This window comes from Palaemon carinicauda, chromosome 14 (assembly GCF_036898095.1).
Source record: "Palaemon carinicauda isolate YSFRI2023 chromosome 14, ASM3689809v2, whole genome shotgun sequence".
In the NCBI taxonomy this organism is placed as follows: Eukaryota; Metazoa; Arthropoda; class Malacostraca; order Decapoda; family Palaemonidae; genus Palaemon; species Palaemon carinicauda.
Window position 1 is genome coordinate 45,209,929 of NC_090738.1, and position 15,850 is coordinate 45,225,778.

Consider the following 15,850-nt stretch of genomic DNA (forward strand, 5'->3'; position numbering starts at 1 on the left):
CTGCTGGTTAGAATACGCCAGAATCATGAAGACGCGCACGGGGCGACTCGGCAGGAGCTGTAGGATCTGTAGAGGGGCCAGACTAAGGCCCCTAAGCCTGCCTGAATGATGGAGAGGTATCCTTCAGGTCTTGACCATAGGCCTGGACCGGAACATGCCCCCCCTTTCCTTTGACGAGTCCGAGAACAGCATCAAGAATGTGGGGAAAGGACGAGAATATCCACTACCATCAAGAGGCTCCATAGGTCAACACTCATTGCAGGTCTAATAGTTCCGCTGGTCCCATAGGGGCCAGGAAGTCCGGTTAAACATTGCCTGAAGCCACCGGAACTTGGACCGCCCCACATGGAACTTATCCTGAGGCGACCGTTCGGACTATAGACGGGTCAATGAGGAAAGGAGAACTAGGAAACGTTCCAAGATAGGGCTGAAAGCTCTGCTTGACTGAGAACAGGAACTGCGACTCTCCTCAGTCTTGCCACAGTCAACTGAAAGGAAGGCTCGGAGGATGTGGTAACAGAATCTGGCGTCCCCAGGTGGTCACCCATCCAAGTACCGACCAGATCCGACGTTGCTTAACCTCGCTGGACGGACGAGAAGCAGGGTTTCCAACGTGGTAAGGCCGTTGACTCAATATCATGGCCAGATACTCCAGATGTTGAGGCAGAGGAAGAGAAGGCTCCAAGCAAAATACCATGAGCCCACACTCATGGTAAGCATCCGGAAGCTTGTCCCGGCGCTGAAGAAGGTCGAACCCGAGCCTACCGGAGTTGACCAGCCCTCCAAACAGCAGAGGAGGCGGAAGCCTGCACCTGAGCGGCCAAGAGGAAGGCAGGGAGAGTTCTCTGGGGAAACAAACCTGCTATGCCACAGCGGGATAGCCACACTGCATCATAAGCAGGAATACTTGCAGTCTAAGCTGAATTCGACGAGCTCCCTGGAAGATGGATGGAATGGAAACTGAAAGTACCCGTCCTTCCGATCCAGGGTTTAAGGAGTCCTGTCGCCTCGTTACCAGTCTGATCGATTCTGCTGGTCTACGCTGGCCGAAGTTTGTTCGACAAACTTGATCAGGGCTGAGAGGTCGACTACGGACATCCCCTCTCAGATCCTTCCTTACAAGAAAGGATCGACTGAAGAGACCGGGGGTGAAGCCGTCGATGATCCTAAGGAAGACCTTCGCCTAAGGTATGGATCATTCTGCCCAACCGGGCAACTCTTGCTGACGCTATGGCATAGAGGTTCAGAGACACTGAATTCGCTGACAGAGACGGCAGGCGCGATATCCTTGGCTGATCACAGAGATTGTGCGGGAATGGGCATCGGAAAGCTGTCATTTGGATGAGTAACCTTAAGCATCCTCCCAGCGAAAAACCTGCAATCCTAGAGTTCGTGAACTCTGCCGCTCCTTTTAGGACTATGCCCCCCCGGGGGAGCCTCCCGTGCCATCTGTTCCTGACAGGAGGAAACTGCAATTGGACACCTTGTCCCAGTTGTCGTAGCCGATAACTTAGGCCGACGTGGTTGAAAGAAAAGGGCGCTGGAGCCCTGCAGAGTCTGGAAGAAAGCGCCTCGGAGGAGTGAAAACGGAAGTTGATTTCCTCCGCACAGCCGCTGTCTAAGTCTCTGTCCTTGGGCACAAACAACCTCTTCTCAAGGATGGAAGGGTGTCTGAGGTCGTCGACCTCCACAGATGAGACACCCGAAGGAAGCCCTCAGTCAGCGCGTCCAGATGGTACAACATCGAGCTTGTCCGCAAGTTAGATACTTAACGACGAAAGGCCAAGGTGCCTGAGCTCGAGAGGAGGAAAGTACCCATGATCTTCCAGTAGCTTCCTTGAACCAAACCTCGGGCTGTAACCGAGGAGGGAAAGGACCTGGTAAGCTCCCAGAGGAAGGGGTAAGCAGTCACCCCTTGTCCGATGGAGAAATCTCGAACGGAAAGCCCCCCCCGCCAAAAATCCTTCCAGGGAATGACGGGGAAGGGCTAACCCAGGTTCAGGAAAGAGGAGTGTTGCTCAGATCTCCCTGAAGTTTCTCCTATTCTTGCAAATGCCATGCTCTGCGTTTACGGGGTGAGGCCGTGTTCTGGAAATACGCTCCAGAAGAACTCGCCAAGCTGGCCATGCTGGGAAAACCCCATTGGGAATCGTGGTCGCAATCGCCCTGGAGCTCGCGCGACGGTAATTCAAAGATTTGCGCGTGGGCGAACGTGGAAGCGCCCATGCGCGGTAACGCAGGAACGCAAACGAAGGTGAGCGAAGGAGCGCAGAAGGAGGGCGAGCGTGGTAGGAAGGGCGAGAGCTGGTGGTCGGCGAGCAATAACCCATAGACGAGCAATGGATACTGCAAGAAATAAGCCGACGTTTGTGCGGAGAAACACTGTAGGTTCGAGCGACGGAACACCGTAAGTTCGCGCGACGGCGTGCGACGGAACACCGTCGATTCGCGCGACGGAACACCGTCTATTCGCGCGACGGAACACCGTCGGTTCGCGCGACGGAATACCGTCGGTTCGCGCGACGGAATACCGTCGGTTCGCGCGACGGAACACCGTCCGTCCGCGCGATGGAAAACTGTTGGTTCGCGCGCGGGCGAACATTGGAGACCATGGGCGCGGACGCGCATGAGCGTAGACGTGCAGGCACGTAGGCGTGTGGGCGCGCAGGCGAATGATCGCGCGGGCGCACAGGCAAGCGGTTGTGCGGGCGCGCAGGCGAGTGGTCGCGCAGGCGAGCGGTCACGAGGGTGGGCAGGTGAATGAGCGCGAGTCCGAGGCGGCGAACGCAAGCGTTAGCGCGATGGCGAGGAAACGCGCTGCCGCGTGGGCGAGGAAGACCGCTGGCGATATGGATCAACAGGCGATCGGTGGCGAGCTGGTGAGCGCTAACGCGCAGGTTGGCGATGGCGAGTTGTGGCATGCCGACGCGATGGCGAGCAGCATGCGCAGGTGAGCGATCGTGCGATGGCGAGCAGCATGCGAAGGTGAGCAATCGTGAGCAGCATGCGCAGGTGGGCGATCGCGCGATGGTGATCAGCATGCGCAGGGTCGTGCGATGGTGATCAGCAGGCCAGGGTCGCGCGATGGCGATCAGCATGCGCAGGTGGGCGGTCGCGCGATGGCGATCAGCATCCGCAGGTGTGCGGTCGCGCGATGGCGATCAGCATCCGCAGGTGGGCGGTCGCGCGATGGCGAGCAGCATCCGCAGGTAGGCGATCGCGCGATGGTTATCAGCATGCGCAGGGTCGCGCGATGGTGATCAGCATGCGCAGGGTCGCGCGATGGCGATCAGCATGCGCAGGGTCGCGCGATGGCGATCAGCATCCGCAGGTGGGCGGTCGCGCGATGGCGAGCAGCATCCGCAGTTGAGGGTCGCGCGATGGCGAGCAGCAACCGCAGGTAGGCGATCGCGCGATGGTGAGCAGCATGCGCAGGTGAGCTAATAGCTGGCGAACCATGTTCCTTCAGAAGTGTTGGAGAACGTTGGCGTGCCGGCTGTAACACACGCGGGCGATCCGGAGATCGCCGAGAGACAGGTGATTGCTGGCGAGCTGATGATCGCTGGCGAGCTGATGATTGCTGACGAGCAGAAGGCAACGCGTGGAAGCCTGCGCATAGAAGAAGAGTCCTTGACCCCGACCTGAACCGAAGTTCTAGATCGCGAGGGCGAACGTGGGCGCACAGGGCGCGTAACAGGAACCAACAGGAACAGCAGGGATGATCATCATGAGAGTGCTGATGAACAGGAGAGCGCCTGTGCGCTAACACTGAGCAGGAGCAGGAGAGAACACAGCAGAAGGGCGCGCAGGGGAACCCTGACACGCAAGCGAAGAACCCCCGTGGGAGGCAACCCTTTGCCCCAAAGGGATCGCTGTCCGCCGGGAGACTGATGTCCGTCGGAAGACCGTTGTCTGTCCGCCGGGAGACTGATGTCCGTCTGAAGACCGTTGTCTGTCCGCCGGGAGACTGATGTCCGTCGGAAGACCGTTGTCCGTCGGGAAGACCGTTGTCCGTCGGGAAGACCGTTGCCCGTCGGAAGACGAGATCAGACTGCTGTCCATCTGCACCAAGGCAGAAGATCAAGAAAAAGGAGTTCTAGGCTGCAAACGGAGATTCAAAAAGGCGCCTCTAGCACCCTTATAGGGAGATGAGAGGCCCTTACGACGAGGCGGATGGTGGGCCTTACGGCGAGGGAGGCCAACAGCAACAGCAACAGAAGAATCCTCCGAAGAGGAGTCTCTATGAGTGTACTCTCTCGCGAACGAAAGAAAAACACTTCGTAGAAGAGACTGGTCAGCCAGGGACCTAAAAGGAGCAATCCTCCGAAGAGGAGCTCCTGCAGTTGCCCAGCCCCTTGAGCGAAACTGCAGGTGTGATCGCTCAGCACCAAGAGCATAGTCGCACGAAAAAAAGGCAAGAGAAGAACCCCCCAAAAGGGGAAAAACTCAAGCCTGGACAGGAAAAACTTCCCTCGGAAGGAAAGTTACCCGCCCAAGGAGGCAAGCCTCCTGAGAGTTCTAAAATGAACTGGAGAGCTGTCCGTCGTCACGGGAGTACTTCCAGTAGAAGGAGACACGCCCCTGACGAAAATACAAGGGAGGAGGCAGCAACAGCCGAATCCCCAGGACTCAACAAGACAGCTCACACCGTTGCCATATTACAGAAACGAACTAGATCGGTAACTGTAAAAAAAAAAAAAATAAAACAAATAACATTAGTACACATTCATTCCCCCGGGAAGGCTCTGAAGAGGAATCCCGAGGGAAAGGAAACAAGAATTACACAACAGGCACGTGCCCTCACAACCACTTACACTCACAGAAGGAGAGCTGTAACCAAAACAGAATTATAACAATTATAATTATGTAACGATGTAATTATGCAATTTAAAAAAAAAACTACAATTAGATTCATAAACTAATTGAGACAAACGTACGGCGTAGCAACCCCCCCACGCGGAAAGGAAGCTACAAGGGCGTAGTAACGCGTAGTAAAAGGGTGAACGACCTCAAGAGAGAGAGAGAGAGAAAGACATAAGTCAAACTCGATCGCCACCCATAAAATTACGCCGTGGTGGCCTAACTGCCGAGGACTCCACGTAGATATCGTACACTACACACACAACTCTGAAAAGGAAACTTACTGATTTCTATACTCAAATATATATACAAACATGAAAACATGTTTACATATATATTGAGTAAATGAAAAGTAAGCGATTAAGTAAAGACAAAACAAACAATGGCTGCCAAGAGAGGACCAAGACAGAGACGTCTGTCACAGTCCGAGCCAAAAGTGAAAGTGAGCATTCACCTGTGTGTGTGAGGGGGGGGGGGAGGGGTAGCTAGCTACCACTCCCCTACCCCCCCGCTAACTAGCGCGGGGGTAATACACCCTCGTTAAATTCTAATGGCTCGCCATTTCAGCTGCGCTAAAAGGTAAACCCTCTGTAAATAGCATGGTTTGTATTTCGGTTACGGAACAAATATAAATTTGCTCAAGTACATATAAGGTTGAAATTAATTCAAGATAGTACTGTACTATGTCAGTATTAATTCACTTACTTTGTTTCTCCTATCTGTGTGTGAAATCCCAGTCTTGAATGACAAGTCTGTTATGATATCCATTATTTCTCACAGTTTGAAATTGAGAATGATAAAAAATTTCAGTCTTTGGGATATTTTAAGCCACAGAAAATTCTTATATGAAATTTGGGTAGAGATCAGTACTGATACTAATGCATCTCATTTCTAGATCTTCTTTTGTTGACTTTTATGTGTACCTCTTGGTTCTCATGGTCACCTAATGTTATGTAATAGCTTCATAACCCTTAATAATGAACTATGAATTTGTAAAACATTCTAAATGTTGACCAACATAAATGTTCACATCAAAATGAACTAAAACTGTACAGCCATAAAGGAAATCTAAAATGAAATATGCCACATCAGTGACACTGCTACATTGAGTACATAATTGATAAATTTTGTTGGAAAAATTTGTACAATACCTGATTGCTTGAGTATTCTGGAAGCTTATCTGGGGCACACAGCACTACAGAATGATGATCATTTGGGTTTCCAAGACACTGCCAAATCATCTTCACTGTTAGCTAAAATTGAAAGAACATCTCAGTTAATCAGCAAAAAAATTGATAAAACTAAGAAAAAGTACAGCAAACCAATGCTGAACTTACATATGACTAAATTTGTTTACATCATTAAAATCACATATTCTCAAAAAGGCGACAGAATAAACTTGATCATATAACATGAATTAAACATTTTTGAGAGTTCTGGAAATTGCATAATTCATATCTCTTACATATGAATAGTATGACAGCTAAAGAATTTGCATAGCATAATTCTTAGAAATAATAGTCTGGTTCATCTTACCAAGAAACCTTGCAAGGATAAATCTCAAGCTAACTTGTTAACTACAGTATTTGTAAAGGTAATTCAATCAATACACTTTAAAGCCTGACTTTTATGGTTTTCATCTTCATACTTTATTATAATCAAAGCACCTGCTATAAACCAATAAAGGGTTCCAAAAAGGAAAACAGCAGCTAAAAGGACAAGGTCTCACTCTGTAAGATGGAAGATCCTTTCTAAGTTGCCAAAAGCAATCAAAGTTTGACTCTATCTGTGAAATAGGTATGTGAACCGAAGAAGATGATAAGGTAATCTGATTGAGTAAGAGAATTCACAAAAATGATACTTTTTGAGATTCTGTTTGTTAAACTAAAGCCTCCTTTAATTTAACAATAGAAGGGAGGATATAACTCCTAGTTTCATCAGTGAACATTTTTGTCCACCTGAAGATCATCATCTTAGTATTAGTTACTTGTGGCATATAACTTCTCACGCCAACCTACTTACTATACATTCCAGTACATATGGTATTTAACAATTCCGCACAAAAATTCCAAAAAAAAAGAAAAAACACCTATCATTGATAGCCAAGCACTCATGTGATGAAACTCATTTCTATCAAAATGAAATATCAATTAACTAAATCATCTCATCACAAATTGTGATGGGAATGACTACTAAAAAAAAAATATCCTTTAAAATTCTTGGACATAATCAATGAAGTGATAGGTGTAACAGCTAAGACTATGTACCTCCATCTAATTGAAGGGGTGTTTACTTGCCATCAACAGTCGTTTAAAATGGAGTTTTGAAGCCTTGTGTCTACTACACCAAAAATTAGCACAATGGTAAAAGCACATTACAGTATACTGTATGGGTTAATCTTTGAAAGCATAATATTTCTGGCAGCTATATTCAAATATTTAGTAACCATGATCTCTAATACAGGGTCTTTAGAATTAGAGTTTAATGAGATTGAAAAAAGCAAATCAGACAATGGCTAGGTTAAGTAAAATTAATATTTGGAAATCAAATTGCCCAAAATTACATATAAAAATCATACTACTGTATATATCAGTTTAGTGAGATTGGTTTTACTATACGGACATGAGTCGTGGTATGACAATGAAACTATATTCAACAGATTTTGTAGATTTGAGAACAAAGCCCTCAGAAGAATATTCAGAGTTAAATGGCAAGACAGAATTAGAAAAGAAACTATAAGAGAGATTACTCAATTGCCATATGCGGATGAGATCAGGGTGAGGGGCACATAGAAAGGGTTTGGGTATGCTCTTCGCACTCCCCAAGAGAGATTAGTTCAACAAACTTTCAATTGGGCTCCACAAGGCACTAGAACAGTTGGAAGACCCAGGTCTACATGGTTGAGGACTATGAAGTGTGAAGTATGAGGTAATAAATGGGGAAGTTTTACAGTAATTTAAAAGCTTAAGATAGAGACGACTGGCAAAATCTAACTGAGGCCCTTTGCGTCAATAGGCGTAGGAGATGATGATGATGATGTGAAATAACTTATTATATATATTTTGCCTATAACTATCAGTATTCATTTACATCATTAACCCTTTTAAGCAACATTGGGTGTAATTTACATCAAATCTTTCTAGTTTCTTCAGTGCCACTGAACGTATTTCATGTCCAGTAATTACAAGTTTTTTTTATTTCTTTTATTATTCACATAAACAACATTTCATAAAATAAGTAACATTATATACCAATGGAAAGGAAATTTGTTTAGCTATATGATAATAAATTTTGTAAAGTTCTATCTTGGATAGCGTTTGTGTTAAGATGAATAAGTGGAATGTCCAAAAACAGGGCACGGGGCTTCAGTGCCAAATCGTTTGGTAATGAGTAGCTGCTCAAAGGGTTAAGAAATTTTATAAGCTATCATTAATGACTCTAATAAGACAGTAAAAAAACTAATCTCATTAAAACCTTTTAGTACTGCACAATATTTATACACTTAAGTAATTAAATATAACAAGTCTTACAAAAACTGTATTCTTCCCAGCTATACAATGCCAAGTCTATTAAATTAGGAGATGACTTTACTACAAACTGGAATGGCTGTTGGTAGTTGGTTAACAACAGGTGGTGCAGGGAGCGAAGCCCACCCATCTGTATGTCAAAGTAGCCCCTTTTGACATTAAGCATAGGACTGAGTTGGGTGGTTAAGGTGGGAGAGAGCTGACCAGAAACATCAACCCCACATAGAAGTGGGAAAAGATGTAGACAAAGAAGATGTAGTAGTTCCTCCACGTATACCAACCCTTCCTTTTTAAAAATATGAGACCTGCTCACTGTTGGAAGAAAGCACACTAGAAGGAAACAAGAAGGTTCTTTTTCTTTCCGAGACATTTCACCCCTCCTGCACCAATTAGGGAGCAAGGAAGGTCACTCCATCAACCTCCTAATAGCTGCTAGCACTTCAGCCAGTACTAGGTTAAAAGGAAGCCAGTAACAAGTCACACAAAACCTATCAGAAGTGCCAAACCAGGTACATGAAGATAAATTTTAAGTTAGACACTAACCAATCCTTCCACTTGTAAGGAGGATGGAGGAGTTTCTTCTTGGTACAAATAGTCTGTAAGAAAGGTTCTTTGTTGTATAGCTCCCCAACATCAGATGACTGACCAGAACATAATTATTGTGGCTGCTAGCTCACCTCAAGGAGTGTGAAAGAGGTAGAAGAGCCAGTCATTCTATCTTTCCTTGAGACATACACCAAATGATTTACCTTAAGTGAGCTGCATAACTGTCTCATGAAGGAGCTGGGGGAGTTATACAACTAAGTCAGCCCGTAATCTTTGGGGGGTTAGGTAACAGAGACAGGCGCGAAGAAAGAGAACTTGCGAATACAGTATGATACTTGCTGTCCTGGGGTGGGATAACTCCTAACACTACAAACTCAGTGCCCATTGCCTACCTCGGTCAATTGATACTGTACACTAAGTACTGCCTAATATTGTTTTTACTTGGTTTCTATCACAGTACAGGTATATGTATTTTGTAATTGAATGAAGACATTTCAGTAAGTGTAGAGTACATCTGCACATGTACACTGTTAATGGACACAATAAGGCTACAGTATAGTAAAGTACAGTACGTAATACTACTGTAGTCATCGGGACACTTATAAAATCAAAACACTGTGGCTGACCCTCGTTAGAAAATCAAGCAGGCCTCGGTACGCTCAGTTTACTGTGATGACACTGAATAATTTTGTGCAGAGGCTCCATATCTTTCGAGTTTCTTCCTTATCATGCTGTGGATTGAGGGCCATGCACCTATAGTGTCTGTTACAAGTGACTATTGTAATACAGTGAACCCTCGCTACTTCGCGGTTCGACCATCGCGGATTCACCACTTCGCGGGTTTTTTCCATAACCCATATATATATACATATCGCGGATTTTCCGGAAAATTCGAAAATACCGCGAAATCTGAGGACCCCCAAATACGATATTTTGTTACCTGTAATTCCATTAATACTGTAATTAGTAATATCTGCTCTTACTGATTGTTCATTGCATTACATATGATATATAATTCAGCACAGAAAGAAATAAAACACGAAAAGAGAATGTGATCATACGATAATACAGTACTGTATACAGTACGTAGTAAAATTAAATCGAACATGAAACGCAAATCAGATGCAGTCATACCATATTAGAATGGTGTAAGGCTGCTGATGGCTACTATACTACAAATGTAATGGATGTGCATCTTTTCCAAGATTCTTTTGTATGTATACGTACGTAGTACTGCATCCAATAATATTCTTTGTTGCAAAAATCACATTTCGAATAAGCGTACGAGGAGAGAGAGAGAGAGAGAGAGAGAGAGAGAGAGAGAGAGAGAGAGAGAGAGAGAGAGACACACACACACATCCTACAAAAGAATAAAATACTGTAGCATACGTAAAGCTATTATTATTATTGTTATTATTATTATTATTGTTGTTGTTGTTAATAAAATTATGATTGTTATTATTATCATTATTATTATTATTATTATTACAGTACTGTACTGTATTATTATCATTATTTATTATTATTATTATTAATACTGTACGTACGGTATGCGCGGGGTATCTTGTATGAGTTGGTAACCTACGCATCATATACTGTAAGACGGGTTGTGATTGGTTCAAGCGCTGATAGATGACGAATCAGAACTCAAGTTTTGTTATCTAGCCTGTGATTGGTGTTTTGCCATCATCTCCAGCTTCCAGCATCTAGGTTCTCGCGGGCCCGGGTCGTCCACTCTCTATTCCCGCGTATCGCTGAGTAGACGTTCTTAAGTTTGTGAAGTTTAATCTGTGCTGTGTGCGACCTTTCTAAGTTGAACTTTTTGTCAAATCCTACTGTACAATGGCTCCCAAGCGTTCTGCTTCTACTAAGGCTGGTAGTGAGCCTAAACGCCACTGAAGGATGATGACGATTGCTGAGAAGGTTACGCTTCTCGATATGTTAAAAGATGGTAGAAGTTACGCGTCCGCTGCGCGCCATTTTGGGATCAACGAATCTACTGTTCGCTATATCAAGAAGGACAAGGCGAACATTAGAAAGACGGCTGCAATCACCTTTAGCAGATCAGCGAAGCGAGTCGTTACAACGCGTAATAAAACTATCGTACGCATGGAAGGTGCTTTAGCTGTGTGGATTGCCGACTGCCGGAAGAAGAACATAGCCTTGGATACGAACACCATCCGAACAAAGGCTTTGAGCTTGTATGAGAATTTTGCTGCAAAGGAACCTCAAGACGACGACGGCAACCATGCTGAAGAAGATGATGATGCAGATGATCCTCAACCAGGGACATCCAGTGATTCCCAGCCTCAGAAACAACGTTTTTCCGCCAGCAAAGGATGGTTCGCGAAGTTTCAGAAACGCTTCGCTCTGAAAAGCGTTTCCCTGCATGGCGAGGCTGCTTCGGCTGACACTGCCGCTGCTGAAACTTACGCGAACCAGACATTCAAGAATATTATCGCCGAAGGTGGATACAAGCCGGAACAAGTCTTTAATATGGATGAGACCGGCTTGTTTTGGAAGAGAATGCCGTCGCGAACTTTCCTGTTCAAAGAGGAAGCCAAAGCCTCTGGCTTTAAAGCATTCAAGGATCGCATTACCCTCGTGATGTGTGGCAATGCTGCTGGATTTTTACTAAAGCCGGGGCTTATTTATAAGTCGAAAAATCCTCGCGCTTTGAAAAATAAAAATAAGAATCTCCTTCCCGTGTACTGGATGCATAATCAAAAAGCATGGATTACGAAGATGCTGACCTCCAACTGGTTCCATCAGTGTTTTATCCCGCAAGTCAGCAAATATCTCTTAGAGAAGGGCTTGCCATTCAAGATCCTTCTCCTTATGGATAACGCTGGTGGACACGCAACTGACCTGTCGCATGAGGGCATTCAGGTTGAGTTCCTGCCACCCAACACCACGTCATTAATTCAACCGATGGACCAGGGGGTTATCAGGGCGTTCAAGGCCCTCTACACGAAGAACACCTTGGCGGACCTCGTTGCGTGTGTGGATGCTGCCCAAGATAATGAGGATGAAGATTTTAACTTGAAGGCATACTGGCGGCAGTACACCATAGCCACGTGCCTGCAGAATATTCAGAAGGCACTTCAAGAGATGAAACCTGCAACTGTGAATGCGAGCTGGAAGAAGTTGTGGCCCGAGATTGTTTACGACGACGAGGGATTTACACCTGCTGAAATCCAACACTCTGCAATACGCAAATCTGTGCAGTTGGCTGCCATAATTGGAGGTGACGGGTTTGGCGACATGACGACTGAAGACGTCGACGAGTTGTTGGACTGCCATTCCCAGCCCCTAACTGACGCAGACCTCGAAGACCTGACGAAATCGGCAAGCGAAGAAGAGAGTGAAACCCAGGAAGAGACCCAAGAAAATGTCGAAGAAACGGGCTTAACATTAGAACGGCTTGCCAAGGCCTGCAACCATGCGAAGGAGTTGAAAGAAATGTTGCAAGAGTGGGACGAGGATATGGTTCGGTCGATGCAATTCTGCAACAAGGTTGATGACATAATGACTCCCTACAAGATGCTCTTAGATCGAAAAAAGAAGCAGCGGCAACAACTTCCGATCACAATGTTCTTCCAGCCTCGCAAAAAAGAGCCAGTTCCTCCTGCTAGTACGCCTTCGGAAGAAATTGAAGAAGTTTCCCAGGAAGAAGTTGAAGAGGTGTCCCAGGAAAAGACACCTCCGTCTGAAGAGACGTAAAATAGTACCTGGCTGCAAAGTAGAACACATCATCAGCTTCATCATCATCATTTCTACTGTGCAGCAAATTCATCGCCATCATCATTCAAGTTTTTCTTAAACTTCCTTTCGTGGTGAGTACAGTAACAATCTTTATTATTTACTTTAATATTCTCACATTCTAAAACTGTATTTGTGCCTGTTTTATAGTTTAGTACTGTACTGTATGGATTAAGTTAAAGGGAAGGTTTAAAAGTCTACATGTTGTAACCTATCATATTTTTTTTGTTTAAAATTTACATTTACATACGTAAAAAATCTCTCTCTCTCTCTCTCTCTCTCTCTCTCTCTCTCTCTCTCTCTCTCTCTCTCTCTCTCGTAAATTGATTTTTTTTGTTTAAAATTTCATTTACAGTACGTAAGTAAAACAATCTCTCTCTCTCTCTCTCTCTCTCTCTCTCGTAAATTGTTTTCCTGCTTTGCTACGTACAATATGTACTGTACAGTACTGTATGATTTTATATATATACGGTAAATTATATTTGTAAGGTAACATATTTTGTAAATGCTTTTACTGTAAATACTGTACTGTATCATTATTTAATCACTATCATCATGCGCGTTAAATGCCTTGTTTGTTCTGAGCGTGGTTTTTTACTGAGCGTACAGTACTTTATGACGCCGTCGTTTCAGGCGGCGTCATAAAGAAAAACATTTCATTTGGAAGTCCTAAGAAAAATAAAGTAAAAACATTGGTAATAACAAAATCAACATACTGTATAATCAATATAATCGATGCAAAAACTAACCTATACATATATGTGTACACTAAATGAGTTTGTTTTTTCATTATGATCAGAGATGAACGTAAACAAAACATTGGTTGCCATTTTTTATCGTGCTTTTTAGGTGTTTAGGAAACGCATGATATAAAATCGCCTTTAATATTTGTGCCTGTTTTAGTTTAGGGTGCTGTAGTACATGCATTAAGTGTTCTGTACATTAAAGGGTGGTTTGTTAACAGTACTACGTACAAGGGAGGGTTTTAAAAGTCCGAATATACATGTTAAATAAATAGGTAAATATGATGTCACTACTTCGCGGAATTTCACCTATCGCGGCCGGGTCTGGAACCTATCTACCGCGATAAACGAGGGTTCACTGTATATGTACAGTACTATCCGTAAAGTATAGCTTAACTATAAGTGTTTGCTGTTTTTGTTCGGAGGACTCATACTGTTTGACAACTCACAGCACTCATAGCCTGCATTTACATATTGTAGAGTACACTACCTGTAGTAATTTACATACAGTACTGTACTGTATAGTTAACAAACAATATTATACATTACTGTAATACTGAACTGCACAATATATATACAATGATACTGCCTTTAGGATTAATTATGTGTATATATTTTATACAAACACCACTAACCATTTTCATACGAAATTCTATGCAGCAGTCTTGAAGCATGACACAACTTCTGATGCGTCGTCTCTTGTGCAATACCGTAGGTAATCACGCATCTATAGTACATTACTCAGTAAAAATAAACACTGTGCTGGAATATGTACCACAGTATACAAATACTTCACTACATGAAAACATGATTCTGCTCAAAAAGGACTGAAGTGGGATATGCACACACAAGGAGAGGCAATGCAAGACTGAGATTAAGTCAGCATGAGATGGACTGTTTTACTAGGCGGAGAAGTAAGTAATGCGAACTGGTGGTCCTTGCTGGGCTTTGAAGGTAGTCATGGCCTTCCTCAAACTAGAACCAGATGACATGGCTGTCACCAAGTTCTTTACCAGGGTTGTCATCAAAAGCCCTTGAGGGGTACTGCACACTGGATAAAGTAGTCCTAACTAATAGACTTTGCCTTAACTGCTGTCTCAACGTTACCCTCCAAGGAGACAAAAGAGTCCAGCACCGATCCAACCTGCAGTGTATCGGTCATCTCTGCGCCAAAATCCAAGCAGGCTCCTTATTTGGTTAAAAAAAAAAAATTTAATTTCACTTGATAACACAAATCTGTAGAACTTTGTTAAACGGCAAAGTTCACTAACATGACCGACCACCAGTTGGTTGACGGTACTATCTAAACGAAGACCCTGGCTAGAGACAAGGTGCTCTGTCCTATGCACCAAAGCTTGTTGTTGAGCTAGTAGAAAGGCAAAGTCCTTTTAGATCGGCTAGACCGAAGTGGATATTCAGACCAGCAGATCTAAGCATTCACTTCATTCAGGACCTTACCAGATGGTTCCAACAACAGTAAATCTATGATAAAGTTCTGTACAGGTGTGGATTGGTGTAACATTGATAAAGATCTTCTAGAAACAATTCCTATGCAAGATCCATGCAGTAATTGCTAAGAAAACCACTTGAAGGCATCTTAAATGTGTAGTATTGCAATAAGAAAAAACTATCTGGAGTAAAGTAATATAGGTCTGATCAGTACTGGATGACTGAAGAAATTAAGGAGACAAAGAGAATGGTGCATCAGTTACCACCTATTGCTAGAATGCTCCTTTTTTACTAAGTTCATGTGTTTACTGAAGTGAGGGAAATGGGAAAATTTAAAAAATTTTATGGGTAATGGTTATTTAAACTGAATTTCTGAAAAAGAAGCAACAAAGCAATGTAACATAAAGAGCCAAGAGTAAAAAAGCTAATTATGTCCATACTAGTTGTGACTGAAGTTAAAAGTGACTAGCCTGTGGCAGGCAGGTAGGTGGTGCTTCCTCCTCACACCACCTGTCATTAACCAATTACGTTGTTAACGATTCAATGTCCGTTCTTCTAAAACTGAAGTATTTTCCTTTTTTTAAAGGTCAAAAGACATATACATGTAAGAACTACAAATTTCATTAAATATGAGAAATAAGCAAACCCTACAAAATCTTTAAAAAATCCATAATACAGATTGAAAGTAAAAACCAATTGGTTACTGGGGAGTCTTTGTGACAATAAACACCAGTAGACAAAAACATACCTTTAGGTTAGGCAGATGAAGAAGCCTGGCATCATCATATTTGGATGCTGTCCTTACATATACATTCAAGTCTCCCTTAAAAATTAATTTGGCTGGAAGGAAAAGAATTATATATGAGCCATCTCAATTAAAGGAGAATATTGAATTATGCTATAAATTCAAATTCCAACCTGAATTTTCAAATTTAATATTGGACCAGTTTAATTCTCTACAGT

General features: G+C 43.8%; 1 protein-coding gene and 1 pseudogene across 1 annotated transcript in view; both read right to left on the reverse strand.

Annotated features, from left to right (window-relative positions):
• The window catches only part of LOC137653565 (protein hobbit-like), a 572,883-nt gene that overhangs the window by 349,641 nt on the left and 207,392 nt on the right, over nucleotides 1-15,850 (reverse strand). Inside the window, 2 exon segments of the mRNA XM_068387072.1 lie at nucleotides 6,012-6,113; nucleotides 15,636-15,727. Of these exon segments, the coding sequence (XP_068243173.1) occupies nucleotides 6,012-6,113; nucleotides 15,636-15,727 (194 nt within the window).
• Nucleotides 512-630, reverse strand: LOC137653875 (5S ribosomal RNA; annotated as a pseudogene).